This window comes from Acanthopagrus latus, chromosome 2 (genome assembly GCF_904848185.1).
Source record: "Acanthopagrus latus isolate v.2019 chromosome 2, fAcaLat1.1, whole genome shotgun sequence".
Classification (NCBI taxonomy): domain Eukaryota; kingdom Metazoa; phylum Chordata; class Actinopteri; order Spariformes; family Sparidae; genus Acanthopagrus; species Acanthopagrus latus.
Window position 1 is genome coordinate 7,800,406 of NC_051040.1, and position 17,815 is coordinate 7,818,220.

The following is a 17,815-nucleotide window of genomic DNA, read 5'->3' on the forward strand; positions in this document are numbered from 1 at the left end:
TCTTTTGTTTTGTGCCGCCGTCTCTGCACCTTGGGCCTCTGAGCTGGCTGCTTTCCTGGCTGTCGCTCTGCACGCTGGGTGGCGATGTGGCCTCAAATTCTCTCGCGGCTTGACCCCGTCCCCGGCGTGCAGATACCCCTAAAGCACCGCTTATCTCTGCAGGCTTTTAACACACAACTTCTCTGTCTTCTTGTTTTGCAGTTCAGTCCTTCACCTTCACCCCTGCAGGTACTGTTCATTTGTCCCGTCTCCTCACCCCACCTCAACGCAGATTCATCTACTTTCCCCGCTTATATTATATATGCTTGGATTGTGAGACTGTTGGTCATGGCTGGTGCAAATCTAAACTTCATAACCATGAAGGCAATTTATTCAACCAGAGATGCAAATTCACAGCTCAGAGATTTTCTTTTGGCCATGACGAGAGCCCTGCAAACTTAAGCCCTTATTCCTGCCAACTCTGCGGCCTTATTGTGTTGTAATTGTGTATGTCTGTTGTGGCTATGTGTTTTATGAATGAACTTTCATCCTGTCTTGTGTATCTTTTTTGTGGTGCAGGGTACTATCCATTTCCCTCTTCTGCCAATAACCTACCTCATTTTTGTTTTCCTTTTAAGAATCGGATCGTGTTGTAATCTACGTATCTGTTCTCCGTAGGTGTCAGTTAGGCAGCTGGCTGGTGTGTTTGATTATTTTTTTTTCTTTTCCCTCCATTTATTTTTTTGTTCTTAACTTGTGACAGTTTTCCCTTAATGCTTGGACTGTACATATCTGGCTGAATTTATTTTGTTTATCTTTAAGCTAGAGCCATATAACAGTGTTATATTGTTGAAATCTGTAGCCTGCGTGGAACCAACACAGTACAGATCATTTATCTGTGTATGAGTGGAGTGAGGGAAGCCTTTCCAAGAACACTACATATCTGGATGTAAACTGAAAGTACAAAAAGATGCATTGCAGATGGATATGCTAATTGTGCCTAGAGGCTTCTGTAGTGTACAGTATCAGTGTGATCTGATAGCTCTGGTACAATGAGTCAGGGGTCAACGCAGCGCCCTTCCCTCTATTTCCTGGATTTACTGACAACCATAACTAATACAATTTTTTGGTAAAGTATACATGTAGCCACGGGGTCCCTATGGAGCCTACGCCAAAAACCCAATTAACTCTGGCCTTTCCACAACAGCTGTAACAACAGATTATGGAACACATTAATATATTAGTGAAACACACCTCAGACAAGCGAGAGAGGAAGCAGGTTATCTCACTAAAAGAGTTTTGAGTGGCGAGCACAAAACAAGGTCAGATCTAGCAGAGATTATGGAGTTAGAGCGAGGTGATATTTAGGACATGAGCCAAAGCGCGGCTGAAGAGTCTTTCACCGCTGCTCTTCTCTGTATTGACAATTAGTTGATGTATTGAGAGTGTCCTGCCTCGGCCTCCTAAAGCTGTCAGTACATGAGAGGTAAATCACTACACTGTTGAGGCAGACGGCCAAGCAGGAAGGAGATTTGATGGAATTTTTATACGCTGATTATGTCCACCCCCCCTTAATGCTTATTAAAGGGGATTAATCTGTATTCATATTGGAGAAAGTGCTTATCTGGAAGACGGAGGCGAGAAGCACAGCCCATGCCGCCGTGTCACTCTGGCTAACATAAAAGTATTTCACAGCAGCCCAGAAATGTGCCTGAGCACAGATAGGGACTTCAGAGGCCTTCCCGCTGCACAGCCTCCCCTCCCCTCGCCTCCACCACCTCCTCCTGTCAGTCCTCTCTCGAGCGACAGGGTGTTCCCTAACGCAAGTTTGTTGGTGGTGGAACAAAGAGAAATGGCTTTAGCTACGACTGAATAAGGAATGCCAGCTGTGTCTCAAGCTGCCATAGCTATATTTTATTTAGGCAGACCTGCAATGCTAGGTTTATCTGTGTAAAACTTGTGTTAGCTGTCAGCATTTTAATTCCACATGCTGCTATAAAGCTTAATGCAGTAAATAAACCACAGTTTTGATTTGTGTTCCTCTTATTTGAAATCCTACAATTCTGTTCATGAGAGACAAGTGATTTTAGGTAATGCTGATGATGCATTAAAACGTCCTGTAAGCAGCCTTTGTAATCTATTGTGGGAGTTTCGTCTCTCTGTCAACTGTGTTGCTACGTCAGCCACAGAAAAGCCCCCTCTCTCCCGCCCATGTCTGGGCTTGCTGTGGAATCAACCTGAATTGAAACAGAAAAGGGAGGAGGAATGTTCAGCCTCCTTCTCTCTTTAATCTCCATCTGTGGAACAAATGAGCCAAATTACTAGCAGCTCTCCTTCTCTCTCTTGAGTAAACCAGCTCCCTTTTTCCCCTCTTTTTCCCCCCTCTCATCGGTATGCGGTGATTTCCGAAACTCTTGCTGCTTTCCTGTGTTTCCTGTGATCCATTGAAGTTCTTACATGCTTAGAACTCTTTACGCTGCTTTGTCATCATGGTTGTTGAACAGAGATGAAATGGATCCTTCACAGCCGTCTCTCACTTTGAGCCATGGAGTTTTACTAGCCGCTGACAAAGAGCGTGGTCCTTGTTATCTATACATCACTGTAATGGAACAGGCCACGTGTATGGCTTCTGGGGGAGCCCTGCATGCTGAGGGATCAGTAACTCAGCTTCCACGCTTGCAGATAGAAAACTCAACGTGATTAATGAGCCCTCTGCCTTTTCTAATCATTTTTTGGCTGAGATTTAATCACAAATCTGATAATAACTCAGCAGCAAAATAAGAAAGATGAAATGAGTTTTGCCTCTCATCAGGCATCTTGTCCTTGAGGAACACATGACATCTCCACTTATGCAAAGCAAAGCAATATGCAATCCTCATCACTGGACTTTTTTTTTTTAATTTTCATGAAAGGCGTTGGACACAGGGGGACATCTGCATCCCTCAGTGAATCCATCAACCATGTAGCTGTGTAAGAAAAAGAGAAGAAGTGAAGACATAGCTGGTGAAGGGCAAGCTGGACAATACTGAAGAGAGAATGTGTCTGATTTTAATCATGGAAATAAATCCTGGTTGTTTGCTATGAATTGTAGAAACTTAACCCGCCCTTTGTCTTTTTTTTTTCTTCCGTCTTTTTCCTCTGTCTTTCTTTTCTAACTTCAGTGACATTCCAGAGAGTCGATGGTGGTCTGATGAGCAATGGAAGGTGAGTGTTGTCAATATCACAAGCAAGTAAACAAAAATCTTCCCGTCATTAATATTTCATCCTCTCTACCCTCAGCTTTACATGTCTTAACACAACCGCTTCCTCCATGGTCATGCATCAAGTCTACAGCAAGCTTCTTTTGATTCTAACGCTGACTGATAGATGACTGATAGATTGAAATACCTGTTTGTGTGCCTGCCATGCAAACCGGCGGGCAAATATACATTTCTAGCACATTTCTGTTCATGCATCGATAGATGGTCTCATAAATCTCCTCAACAGAATTAACAGAAACAATTTAAGCAGAGAGTGCTTTTATTTTGTCATTTATCTTCCGCTGCCGGCTACAGGCAACCCAGAAGCCCTCTGGAGTGATAAATTTGCCTGTCACCTTGCGTGGGCGGCTGGGATCTGAGCACATGTAATAATGTAAAAATAATTACCCAGGGGAGAGACGGTAGAGGTACCCCGCTTGCACCCCCATACAGCTTGCTCCGTTTCAGTGTGTGTCGCTGAAAGAGAGAGGGGCTACAGAGACTAGGGCACATCTCAATGACACCAGTTACTGAGCCTTTGTGGGTATTCAAGAGACTCCCTTGAGAATCCTGGGCTTCTGTCTATCTACTGCTTATCACACCTGACTAGGTAAAGCCTCCAGATCTCAAACACTCAGCGAGAGATTGCCAACTAAATCTGGCCCGGTGTGTCTCGGCTTTTGGGAATGTGTCTCTTCTGCTGTCTGGGTGCAGCATTTTTATATTTATGCTCTTTTTCCCCCGTTACTGTGTTTGTATGACTGGATGCCACAACGGACGATTTTGCCTATATTGTTCTGTGAGCTGCCAGCACGCTCACAATGAATTAGCCACGCTACTTGCCATGCCTTTTCTCATCTACTTTCTGCTGTAGTGTTTTTCCTTCAATTTTCCACATAAGTGGCTCTGATTCTCACTCCAGCGAATAGGATTTGAAATGTCTGTATTTGTGGTGCTCTATATTTGTCATATCTTTAGTCAGGAGCAGCAACTGCCTCAGTTTTCACCACACTGGAATAGGATGCAGTGTGGAACTGTTATTCCAACAAGAGCCTCTGATCCGTTAGTCACTGTAGTGCCATCAAATCCCAGATGTTGCAATGTGCCCATCTGCCCTGAGAGGGAAAATGTGTACCAGAGTATCAGAGGAAAATGTGTTCATTTGTTACATGAGATGTTTATTGCATTAATTAGACAATAGCAAATGAAGCCACGTCTGTTTCCAGTTTCTCATTGGCTCCTGCCAAATTGCCCTGACTGAACAATTACAGTTAATCGATCACAAAATAAATGATTCATGGAAGATGAATAGGCTGCAGATTGGTGGACCTGGACGGTTTGACATTGGCTGCTCAATTGAAATTGATAAAAGCCGATAAGGGCTCATTCCTTATCCCCCTGCCAATGGGGAGATTGTAATTAGGAGGCAGTAATAACTTCCTATCTTGGCACTGATCAATATTTTAGTAAAGCAGATTCACTCCTATAGGTGGGGAGAACAGGCTGAGCATTGCAGTGAACAGGTTTCACAAACACTGTTGCTATGGAGATTCCTTTACATACCAGGATCTGAATGCTAAATGACAGCACGAGTTAATCTAGAAAGTAATCGGTGTTTCCCATTGCTCCAAGTGTTAGCTAATGTCTAGACTTTTAATCCAAGTTCCATTCACGAGTCTGTGGGACCATAAATACCTGATTTATGAAGTTGCTCTGGAATTAATATCTCTCACTCGGCTTATTTATGGGGAGCTCAGTGTCGGGCATCTTAGGCAGTATTTATGGTTTCCTACCCATCACAAGTAGCTGAAATGTCCAACAGGAAGACGAAATGCTTCAAATCAAATTTTATCTACCAAGGTTGCCATCCATCCTGTGCTGGCCAGAGATTAAAAGTTAGGTGCTGACTTTTTATTAGATGTATGACCCTGTGTCCACCCACTCGCCATTACCCCACCGTCTCACGAACAAACAGATTCTCACACACACATATCTAACAAATATCCTCAGTAGAAATCAGTCTTATTCCAATTATCCTCAGCAGGAATACTGCTGTGTGATAAATACAAGGACGATGCGACCATTTCCACTGTCAGCTCTTTACCTTTCAAATGGTCTTTCTCTAGTGAGCTGAGGGACAAGTCAAGTGACACAAGTAAAGAGACAAAGGCATGCTGTTTTAATGTAGTCAGTGTACAGTTGTGGTGCAGTCTTGCTGGAGTCAACAAAAGAAAACATTATTCTCATCTTTTTCAGATGCTTGGAATTTTTAGTCTGACAGATGTTAAGCGCATGAGAGGCAGAGAGAGGAGGGGGAGGGGGGAGGAGGTGGAGGCGTAAAGGGGAGAATGAAGGAAAATGGGGTTAGGGAAAGATGGTGTGGCAAGAGAGAATAATGGCAGTGGGGAAACATGGCAGCTAGAAACAGAGGTAGGAAGGACGTTGGGAGATGTATTACCCTATAAAAGTGCATCTGTCTGATGCACAGCCATCAATTTGAATGACTTGTCTCCCCCGAGGGCCTGTTTTGGCATTCAGAAACCACAGCGAGGGCTCTTAGCTTGCCAGGGCTGCAGTTCATTTGGACTCCCCCCCTCTGTGGAACAGCGCTTCTCATTAGAACCTGTGGCTGAGGAAGAGACTGACTGCAGCACGCCCATTACCTGCCCTTGTCCTCTGGGCTTGATTCTCATCCCATTCCCTCAGAGCCAACACGTCACCACTCTGGAGCTAAGACAAAAACACCCATTAGGCAGCCTGGATGCTAACTACTGTGATGCGCAGCTTCTCAGAGTGCATGTACAGTATGCATCTGTTGTCTGCTACAGACAGCACTGCTGGGCACTGACAGTGGGGTGTGCCGTGTTTCTGAGGTGATAATACCATCCACTTCATCACACGTGGGGCTTTTCCAACCTTTGTAGGGTATTTTTGTCTGCTTAAAATCTACTTATTTTGTATCTTTTAAAATGTCTTTCCTTCTTAATCCATTCAATGCCAATTGGGTGTGATGTATCAATGAGGTGGCACATAAACAAAGACATTTAACTCCATCTCATTCTCATTTAACTCCATCTGTGTTACGCATGGTAACGAGCATAAGACGTGATTGTACAGTAAAGTGGCCCTAATGGCCTCCCAGCAGTCACCCATGACAGGTTAAAGTCTTAATGGCTGCTTTTTATGGGTCTCACCCCCTCAGGAGGGATGCAACACCTGTTAAATGGAGCTGCCCTCACCCATATGCAGGCATCCCACAAGTGGGTCGGGGGCATCATGGTGGGGCTAGAGCTGAGAATTGACGTCTCATCAAATAAGATGTAGACGGTCTGGACATCACCGCAAGGGGTTGATGAGAAAACACAGCAGAACAAGCAAGATATTAATGAATAAGGAAACGGCATACATGTGGGTGTCCACGTGCACTGCTGTATGTGTGTGCAGAGAGCAAATGCATGCATTAGTGTCTCCACAGTGTGCTTTTGCATTAATAACTGAGGGAATGTGACAAAGACACAGCAGGAGAAACAGAGAGATAAAGGGCTCTGTTTGCCTGAAGGAATTCCAACTTTGCGGGGGGAGAAATGTATCCGTACAGTATTTCCCCCAATCTCAGAAGTGTTTCATTAGCTTCAGTGGCTTACGGCAAGCTTATCTCGCGCAAACACACATTCTTGTGCACAAACTAACATTTAAACATATGTTTGATTCCTTTGTCTGCATATTGTCTCGCTGCTGATTGCTGTCATGTTATTTTATTCATTGTTTCCAAATCCAGTAACGTAATGCAGAAATAAACCATGCATAATAATGTTTTTTTATTAATGTAATTGCACAGCTTTTGTTTATTCTACTGTTTCATCCCGTGTTTCTGTCTAGCCGGCCAGGCCTGCTGAATGCCAGTGACCCAGGTTACCCCTGGTTAGCAGACTCTTGGCCAGCCACCAGCCTGCCTGTCAACAGCAGCTCCGGGGGACCCAATGACCTGAGTAACTTTGGCCGAGGAGGTGAGTGCCCTGGTGCTGTCTCTGGTGCATTGAGAAGCAGAGCATAGGAGATGAAAGATGATGGCCTGCCCTCCTTTCTGTTCTTGAGACGCTCCTGTTGTTCATCATGTACATATATGCATATTCCATTTGTGTTTGGGTGTATATTTATATATCACATCAGAGGACAGCTAGAGCATTAGCAGCAGGGCCTCTGCTGTCACCAAGCTGAGTAATGGCAAATAGTCCAGCCTGGTGTCATGGCCCATACCTCAGAGCTAGAGAATGTGAGGGGAGAGACGGGCAGAGGAGCAGGGGGTGGATGGCTGTTTGAAAGGATGGTCTTGAGCAGCCAGTCGTGAAGGACAGGCGCAGCTTGACTGGCGCAGATGCGGACACTTCCGCCACGGCTCTACATCATCTTCCCTTCACTGGGCATGCAAACCATGCAGTACGGAGAGAGTCTGCTTGCTCATTCCCTGGCTCTCTCTCTATCTCTCCCTCCCTTCCTCCTTCGGTCAACACACACACATGCAGAGTAGCAGCGTTTTCCCTCATGAACAGAGAAGGGAGAGGAGTGAGATATCCACACATGTGGAGGGGAAACAAGGCACCTCAACTGGGAGGCTGAGGGCTGGAACGCATGAGTAACTGGGATGAATTTTTTTGAATGAGGTGAAGCTGTTAAGTGCTGTTCCCCAAGATGAGAGCTTAACTGAAAGCACCAAGTACCATACTGTAATTCTGTAACACTCCAGGACCTCCCAGGTCTCTCAAATTCTGATGTAAAGGGATTGTCTTCTTCTTTTCATCTGAAATAAAAACTGGAACCATTTTTATACAAACACTCCAGGGTTAAAGGTCTAGCGTGTAGGATGCATGGGGGCAGAAAGGGAATATAGTATTGTTCATAATTACGTTTTCATTAGTATATGAATCATCTGTAACTAAGAATCATGTTTTCAAGAGGGATCATGGAGTCCACCATGTAACACTGCCATGTATTTGGCACTGGATCTTGAAAGAGCTTTTGGCTCCCAGAGGGCATGATGACATGAGGGGTGTTCAGTTGGTTGCGATCTACAAACTCATCGCTAAATGCCACTATATTCTACACACTGGATCTTTAAAGCCATCCTGTAAATTCCCCGTTCCTCTTTTCAAGATCTTCCCACTGGGCAAGGAGATAAGACGGGCACCATGCTCTCTGATGGAGCCATCTACAGCAGCATAGACTTCACCACCAAAGCCAACTACAACAGCCCTGGCCAAACATCCCAGGCTACACCCTATGCCACCACCCAGATTCTCCATTCCAGCAGTATCCACGAGCTGGCGGTCGACCTGCCCGAGGCCCAGTGGAAGGCCTCGCTCCAGGCCAAGCAGGAGATGGCTAACCTGGGGTACTCACTGCCCGACAAGAACTCCTGCAACAACAGTAAGTCGAACCGAGACAGTGAGTGTGCCAATGGCAGTTTGTGGGGATGCTGTTGCCATCACAAGTGTTTTATATATATGATCGTGTCCCCAAGAGATTATTTTTATCCAGTGACATCAGAAACAAAGTGAATTAACCCAGATCAAAAACCACAAATTTACCAGTTACAACAAGGTGGCCATTTTGAATTCAGCGTTTTCCAACAAGAGTATTTGAAGCCTTTCCAGACCCACTGTGGTTGGGAGGAGTTTGTCCTAAAAAGAGTCATTTTTCCCCCGGCAGACATCAACTTGGTTACTCTCCAAGGTTGAATAAACATCTTTTGAAGGAGCAATGCCGCTAATTCATCTATCCTTTCTCTTGCTGGGTTTTCATGGTGCTGCAACTCCTTCGGTTTTTAGAGTAATTGTTAATCCATTTTAGCTTGACTAATATTTAAGAAATTAATCCAAATTAATTACAGTGGATTTGATGCAGGATTTTTTAAAGCCGAGTGGAGTTTCATACTTTAGGTGTAATGAGTATTCCTCGGCTGTCTTATACATATTTATGATCTCATTTTCCAACAGTCTAAAACAGATTAATTATTGTCTTTACATAGTCCCTTTAATCCAATTAATCTTTAAAAACTACTTCTCTAATTCTCTCTGACATTATTTTAAGAAGTATGATCTCATATGATTATGTACATCTCTCTGAGGGGGGACGAATATTGAATTAAAAACCCCACTATTGACTCATTTATCCAGTTTCTTGAAATGAAAAGAGTTGTGTAAATAATTAGCCCTATGCTTTTCAAATCAACAACAAATCAAATTTGTCCTGCAAATGTTTTTCCTGTTGCATACAAATCAGCGAGTGAATGGCAGGTTGAACAAGTGCTCCTCCTTGAATGTATGAATCCTGAATTTGTCCTGCTTGCTCAATGCTCTAACTGCATGTTTGCATGTGCTTGTGCTAACTGCCAAACACCTGACGCCACTGTGATTTTTGCCCTTTAACCCCCACTGTAGCCCTCCTTTTCATTCCTGACTACCGATTGGCCGATGGATTGTCTAATAGAATCCCACACAACCAATCACAAGATTTCAGCACCACCAGCTCTCACAACAGCTCAGAGCGAAGCGGCAGTCTCTCAGGTTGGTTTACGCAGCAGAGAATCTTATAAAGCGAACTGGGATGCTCTCTGGGGCTCTGCCGCTTGAATTTATGATTGACTGATGTCTTAATTGCTTTATTGATCTGTTATTTGCATGTACTAACATGACATCCAAGAGAATTTATATGAACACGTGTCCCTTTCCCTCACCAGAGATGCTTGGCTCACTCAGCTCCCTCTGCTTACAGTTTATTTCATGTGGATGCTGTAAAGTCTTATTTTTAGTTATACACACTTCTGAGTAGCTTCTACTGTACTGTGTGTAGCCATGTTGTTATTTAAATAGGAGTTGACAGCTTATTGGAGCATACAGAAAGAAAGAGAAAGAATAACGCTGTGATCTCCTGACAGAATATGGATGCAAGTACTAATGCTTGGTTTCTGCCATATCAGCTGGTCCTTGTAAGGGCTTTGTCTCTCACTGTGTGAGTGAGCAGACGGGAATAGGGGCAAAGGGAGTCTTTCAGACAGAGTGGACACACTCTGGACACACACACACACACACACACACACACACACACACACACACACACACACACCATTAGAGATGCTTGGCTGGGTAAAGTGGCAAAAATACCTCCCTTTTTCCCTCTTCTCCTAATGGTGGCTGACTACACTAAAACCCATGTTCAGAGAATTACAATGTCATTTATAGGACACCAAGGCAGCCCTCTGCCTGCCTCCCCTCTACTCTCCTCTTTTATCTAGTTACAAGCCACTGCCTTAACTGGTCTCTAATTCAATGCTCTGGCACACAGTGGGTTTGAGAGAAGGATGTGAAGTGGCCATGCCTTACAGGCAGATTCCTCCTATAGACACGGAGGTTACTAAGGGCCCAGACTGGGCTCGGCACATGCTGAATTATAATTTCATGAGATGGGGAGAAAACATCATTAACAAGAAAGATCCCTGCACAGAGTACAGCGATATGTTGAATTATTTCTTAAATGAGTTTGAATGCTATTTGATATACAGTAAAAACACAAAATAATACCTTCACATATTTTGTGTCAAAATCAATTGAAATTTCTAAATTTGACTAAAAGAGATAATAATCAGGATTCTAAATAAAGCATACATAAAACTGTAATATGTTATATTTATTAGACCCATTGCTATATTGAACAGGAGGGAGGCACTAAAATGAGTTTCTGGCCATATGTCTTCTCTATTCTGTACATCATACAACAGAGATGGGAATTTATACAAGCTAAGACTTGATTCAGACTTCAACCAGAGTAAACTCAGCATCTGAGTGAGGGAAAAGTTGAAGTAGCGGTGTCTTGCTCTCCCTCTGAGGAGATGGAAGGAATAATGAATGTCAGGTCTGAAGGAGGAGAGCAGGATGAAAAGGAACAGAAATAGAGCAGCTTTCATGGCAGCATGGATCTCCACTGGGGACAAGAAGCTGCTCATTAAAACCTCTCTTAGTGTAAGGGAGAAGAGGTAGCTGCTGTTTTCTGTGTTTTCTGTAGCAGTTTGAGACCCTGAAGACTCCTGCACTCCCCTCACACTCTGTGTACGTCCATAATTATGGGAAGTCCGTGGTTGTTTGTGACCTACTCTGCCCCCTGCACTCTCCATATGTGTTGCATCTCACCTCGTTATGTAACATGTTGTCTGTATTTTCAGTTAAAAATGATGATACATGACTCTCAGTTATTTTGATGTCCTTTCTTAAGTGATTCTCCCACTCAGAAGTTATATCTGGCTGTATAACCTTTCTAGAGTCTCTGCTCTGTGGCTTTCCCCCTCAGCACTGACGCACCCAATGAAAACAAAGCAAGCTCAAGGCTATGCAGCCCTGCAGTTATAGGCCGGGAGCGCCCAAACCTTGGGTATAAATACCCAACGCAGAATCTATATTTAGTACGAGTTCCCCTTTGAAGAGAGGCCCAGTTTTGTCAGAGGAGATGGGTTCGCTGTGTAATTCCTGTATAGCTCCTAGCCACAGCCTCGCTCTGTATTTTTCATATTTGGGGTGAGCTGTTGTAATTCCAGCACCAGACCATCTTTCCCTAGAAGAGGCTCATTTACAATATTGATGGCTGGTCTTGTGTGGAGGGACTAAGGATGATTGAACAATCGCGTCAGCTCACCATTTATTGGTAAAAGTCAAGCGTCGCCCAGAGGTACGATTAGGAAACCCAATTACTTTCTGACTATACTTACACTGTGGTGCCGCCTGCCTTGGGCTTACAGTTGTTTCTTTTATTACTTCCATTCTTTATTAATCTTATTCTGACACCTATCTCCTCTTGTCTGATATTCCCTTTCTCGCCCCAGCCTATTTACCATGCATATCTTTGAAGTGATTTTTGTCTTTCTTGCTGGTTGAATACTTGAAAGAGCAACACGATTATAATTTTCTGGACTGAAAACATTTTTTGCATGGTCTTATTTGTATTTCTCTGCCATCTGGCTTCCATGAAAATCAATAGAAATGTACCTCATTGCTTCTGTATGTTTCTCTCGATGACAGTGATCTACTTTTTACTGTGCCGGGGCGGAGGCAGTTTATTAGATTACATTGGAGTGCACGATGTTACATTGCACAAGATGCCGTATTGGCAGCTTTTTTGTGGCACTGGGAAAAGTGATTACAGGCCTTTGGCAGAGAAGGCTAACCAACAGATGACAGATACAAATGTGTTCAACAGAGTTTCCCAAAGATGGCTTTCACTAGTCTGTGTGGCTTGTGACGTCAGTTTGAGGTATTTCCTGGATTGAGATTTAAGGTGTTTACTGGTATAGACGCACTTCAGCTGGCGACAGATGGACTCATATATGCAGATGCTGTACAGTGTGCCTGTCTACTTCCCTTTCATGTGCATAATGTAAGAAACATGAGAGAAACGTTACATATTAATAAACCTGCCTCAAAAATTGATGGTATAGTACAGGATCACACAACATAGATATTGTGTGAGGCAGGATAAGATGCAATAAATAAAAACAAGTGTGCATTTTTAATTGATTGAATACATTGTTTTACTGGACCATTTTTTTTCTACTATGTCTTAACATGATGAAAGAAGGCCCGACAAGTTTATTATATAGCATTATTCAGTCACAAGGCAATTCAGAGTGGTTCACAAGGGCACGGAAATACATTAGAATAAAACATTAAAATTGCATTTATGAGACTATAAAAACAACAAAAATCAAAAGGAAGTTTTAAAGATTTTAAAGACAATCAGAACAAGGCAAGCAGTAGTAGTTACAGATCAAGGAAAATTGGGGTATCTAATTTATTAAGCTCCAATGTAAATGAGCTACCAGTTTAAGCAGTCTACCCACTATCATTCTCAGTAATGTTCAACAAACATTTTAAAATCATCATTATTATGTATGTTGAGTCATACAACCTTGATTTGCCTCATAGGCGTACCATTGAAATATAGTGTTACGTCCAGTGGCTGTTCTGGTCAAACAGGTGGTACTTTTTACATGAATTAATCTTTTCTGATATTGGTAGATTTTTGCCTCTGTGTATTGTGGCAGAAAAGATGGCAAAAATGTTCAATATATGATGCATTATGTAGCTCTACGACAGTGAATCAAATCAATTCTGTTTTAATAGCCTAAAATCACAATCATATTGCCTCATCGGCCTTTACAGCAACAATCATTTATTATCTTGCTTTATAATTTTTTTTATTTGTTGATTTTTATCTACCAAATTGCAGAGCAGCACCTGGTCCCAGTGTCTCACTTCTGAGGACATGTTACTCTCATTTTATAATACACACATTATATTTTTTATTGCTCATTTATTGACATACCACTGAATCAATAACGACAATAATCATCATCAGCAGACACAGTTAATTAGAAAAGAAGGAGCTCCTGTGGAAGTTGTATTAATGTATATTCCCACATACACAAGAGTTACTAAAGGAACTAGTAAAGTCTGGTAAAAGTAACCATCAGTAACCATCAGTAACCAAAAATAGATGTTTTTCTTTCATTTTTTTAAAAAATAAGAAATAAAACATTTCTGAAATGTATCTAAAGTTGTTGTAAATAAAAGTTATGTTTGTGTTTTTGTTGATAACCTTCAGCTAAAAATAAACTTTCGTTTAGACTGATACAATGATTTACCCCTGAGCAAGGGTTCATTTTATTTTCTATCAGTGCATCTTCAGGAATATGTGTAAACTGTATATACCTTAACTCAAAAACACATTTGGGCTTGAAGTCAATTGTGTTTTGAAAAAAAAAAAAAAAGGTTTCTTTCACAGTGACCAAATCATATAAAAGCCGGTATTGACCTGGCTTGGCAGATTTATAAAGATGGATGGGACGGAGGAGAATCTGGTGTTGGAGGGATATGAGTGGAAATGGATGGGGTTAGCGGCTCTCCGGTGTAATAAAAGAAATGAAAGTAGTAATAGACTCTCAGTGAATTCCATTAGGGACACACTGACACTACACAAGCCATTCATTATGATGATGCTGTGAAGTGAGATATTTCATTGTGGAGCCCAAAGACTGGTGTTAAAGGGGACACTGAGGGATGGGTGGAGCACAAAGGTCTGCCTCGGCCTCGTTTACTGCCGTTCTCTCCTGTTTCTATGGAGATTTGAGTCTTTTCAACCAATTAATCAATGGTAGCATGCTTTTCATCAGGCAACCTTGAGCTTTTCTGTGTAAGCACTGACAGGCAGGGGCCCATTGAAATGTTGTGTTTGAAAGTGTGTATGATTTTCCAAGGGTATGTCAAAACCAAATGGATCTGTAATCTAACTAGCATGTTTGGATTCAATTGAGTTTCTTGCGAGGACACATTTGTCACAAGCAAGCTGCTGTAATTTGCAACGCCATCCCACATGTATATTAGTTTTTAATGGATTTTCTTTCACAATCTAATTTTCACTGACTCTGTCTCTTAAAATGGATTCCTTCCCTCTTCCTTTTTGTAGGTGGAAAGGGAGGAAAGAAGAAGAAGACCAAGGCTGGCTCTAAACCAACTAAAGCCAATGGGTCCAACTGGGCCAATGTTCCCCTGCCCCCTCCCCCAGTACACCCTCTCCCTGGCACTGAGATGGACCATTACCCCAATGAGCATCATGAAGGAGGAGGGTATGTCTGCTATACGAATATGAATTCAGTATTCAGATATGATATGAACAGATTAATCATATTTTGCAGTATCAGTTAAGGTAAAACATTTTATTTTAGATATTGATGCTGAAACTGAAAACTAGAGCTGATACTGATATTTTGGGATACAAAAAAACTCATACTCATACACATAAGCATCTTTATTTCTGCATCATGTTCAGTTATTGGTGCATATAAGTTGGGCTTTAATGACAACCATATCACAAAAACGGTTTGTCCAATATTTTGTCAATATCTTCATCAGTCATACACGATTAAACAATCTAATATCCATCTGGACCTCCTCCCATTATATGCACAACAGAGTTGCAATGATTAATCAACAAAGAAAATTAATCCAAGATAATTTGATAACTGAATGATCTTTTCAATCGTTTTTCAAGCAAAGATATCAAATATTTTGTTACAGATTCTTAAATACAAGAATTTTTCTTTGTCAAGTATGATGGTCAACAGTTGAACAAAAGTTTTTTGAGGAGGTGACTTTGAGCTCTGGGAAATTGTAATGAGCGATGAGTGATTTTTTTACCTTTTAAATACTAAACAATGAATCCAATTATCATGAAAAAATGGCAGACACATTGATAATAAAACTGTTTCAGCCCCAATACACAACCTCAAGTGGTCCATTTTCCACCCGGGACATTATAAGTTGCAATTTAGACTCTTTTTCATCTCACTGTTTTATAGTTCTGAAATTTGTTTCAAACAGAATTCATGTTTAATTGTTTGAATCATTTTATTGTAAAATTGGCAGTGGCAACACAGAAAATGAAGCAGTATGAACTAATCACATAATTACCATCTCTGTTGTAGATGCACTCGCCCATTATTATCTTCGTATGTTTCCTCCTCTGACTTCATCGGTAGAAGAGAATCTTGTGCGTTGCTTTGCTGGAAAGAACAAGACAGAGCTTGCCAGTAGGAGCAACACCATGCATTTCTGTTTGTAATAACAGGGTTCAGCTCTGTTTTCTCTGCAGCTAATTATTGTACTACTGTACATCTGGAGGAAAAAATGAAGGATCAATCTGTGTATAGTTTCCACAGACAGCCCCACACACACACACACACACACACACAGAAGAAGCTCATATACAGATGGCTGCAGATCAAACTATCTGCTGATCCTGTCTTCCATCTATGAGATGACTTCATGACTTGAAAATAAATGAAAGGGAAAAAAATAAAACAATGTTCAAGCAGTCTCCTGCTGCTACTAGCTCGTAGACACACAGATGGTTTCAGATTAATCTATTTGCTGAATTCCACAGTGGAAAAAAAAAAATCATAATTGCATTGTTTCATAAAGAAAAAAAAAGCGAGACAGGCAGAGTGGGGGATTTATAGCAGCAGATTGTTATCTACCTCTGAGTCAGAAGGAGATGTAAAAAGCTGTCAGAGTTCTTAAATATGCTCGATGCATCACCAACCACTTCTTTTGTTTATGTATAAATATATACACACTAATTACATGACTTTCTTAAATCAGCTGACATGTGTTTTAACATTTCATTTAGTGCAGTGAATGAAACAGAAGCTCAGACAGACTCCTCTGTAGGTACACAGTAACAGAGGCTTATTTAAATGTTAGTGTGTGTCTCTGTCTTTGGTCCAGTAGGTGCGATGTGCTGCTACTCCCATTTCCAATCTGGGAGACTCATCTGCTTTAATGGGCTATCTGGCAAATGAAGAGTCCTGTGCACTGTAAATCTGAGGCTGCTCTTAATGGCAGCAGATTAAAACAGTTATGTCCTATGGAGTGTGCACTGACAAATTTCTTTAATGAACATTTTCTTTATGGCTAGTATTATTTCAGCATGTATAAGCACTACTATGAGGAAGTGAAGCATGACTACCTCCATAATTCCTCTCAGAACTGTCGTATAACGAATTCTTGCGAAAGTTGGACAAGGTCACAAAGCTCCAATCTTGGTGTATAGGAATGTCTCATCAAATATTTATATTCTTGTGCTGTATGCTATTCCCTCTCTATTCGGTAGCATTTATATATTTATAGACATGACAATATAACAGCTTGTTGTGGTTCTTCTGTTCACATGTTGTTTTTTTTATTTAATTTCTCATTAAGCTTTTAAACAAATGAGCTTAGGTCTGGATGATCAGACAACAGCTTAAACAATTAGTTGATTGATATTTAGTCAATTGACAGGATTTTAATCGCCAAATATTTCAATACTGGGCCGAGACCAATCCAAGATTCATGAAAACGGTTTTATAGTTTTTGTGTAATGCTGGCGACAAACTAACCGACCAACAAACAGACACGGGCAAAAACATGACCTCCTCGGTGGAGGTAATAATCCCTTGTTGCATGCCTAGATCAGACTGACCATTAGCAGATGTCAGAACCTTTGTGCAGTAAATATCTCTTCTCACATCAGGTATGAGAGTGATGGCTGGGGCCCGCCCATGCCCGTGCAGACCTATCTTCACCAGGGCATGGAGGACGAGCTGGAGGAAGAGGAGGAGAGGGTTCCCACCCCTCCAATCCGAGGGGTTGCCTCTTCCCCAGCTGCTGTGTCCTTTGGACAGCAGTCCACAGCCACCCTCACCCCTTCTCCCCGGGACGAGATGCAGCCCATGCTCCAGGCCCATTTGGATGAGCTGACCAGAGCGTACCAAATGGACATGGCAAAACAAACATGGTAATAATACATTTTTATAATGCAATTATCTATTTTCCATCCATCCATGAATATATGATTTTTTTATAATGTATCCCGTGTTGTCATTTCAAAATGCTTACTGTACATTCTGCTCTGCATGCATTGCTCCCAGGACTTACTTTGGTCCTGCAGGATTCTTCATGTCAACCATGTGTACAGTGGCGATAAACCCATTAATCATTTTATTTTAATGGGCC

General features: G+C 41.9%; 1 protein-coding gene across 16 annotated transcripts in view; it reads left to right on the forward strand.

Moving 5' to 3' along the window:
• The window catches only part of robo2 (roundabout, axon guidance receptor, homolog 2 (Drosophila)), a 310,454-nt gene that overhangs the window by 279,962 nt on the left and 12,677 nt on the right, over window positions 1-17,815 (forward strand). For 7 of the 16 annotated variants that reach the window (XM_037083062.1, XM_037083129.1, XM_037083120.1 and 4 more), the window contains 7 exons: window positions 202-228; window positions 3,141-3,183; window positions 7,098-7,225; window positions 8,370-8,642; window positions 9,656-9,781; window positions 14,727-14,886; window positions 17,334-17,597. In XM_037083062.1, coding sequence (XP_036938957.1) covers window positions 202-228; window positions 3,141-3,183; window positions 7,098-7,225; window positions 8,370-8,642; window positions 9,656-9,781; window positions 14,727-14,886; window positions 17,334-17,597 — 1,021 coding nt within the window. The remainder of the gene's footprint in view (window positions 1-201; window positions 229-3,140; window positions 3,184-7,097; window positions 7,226-8,369; window positions 8,643-9,655; window positions 9,782-14,726; window positions 14,887-17,333; window positions 17,598-17,815) is intronic. The other 9 variants (XM_037083085.1, XM_037083074.1, XM_037083144.1 and 6 more) reach the window with 3 other exon arrangements.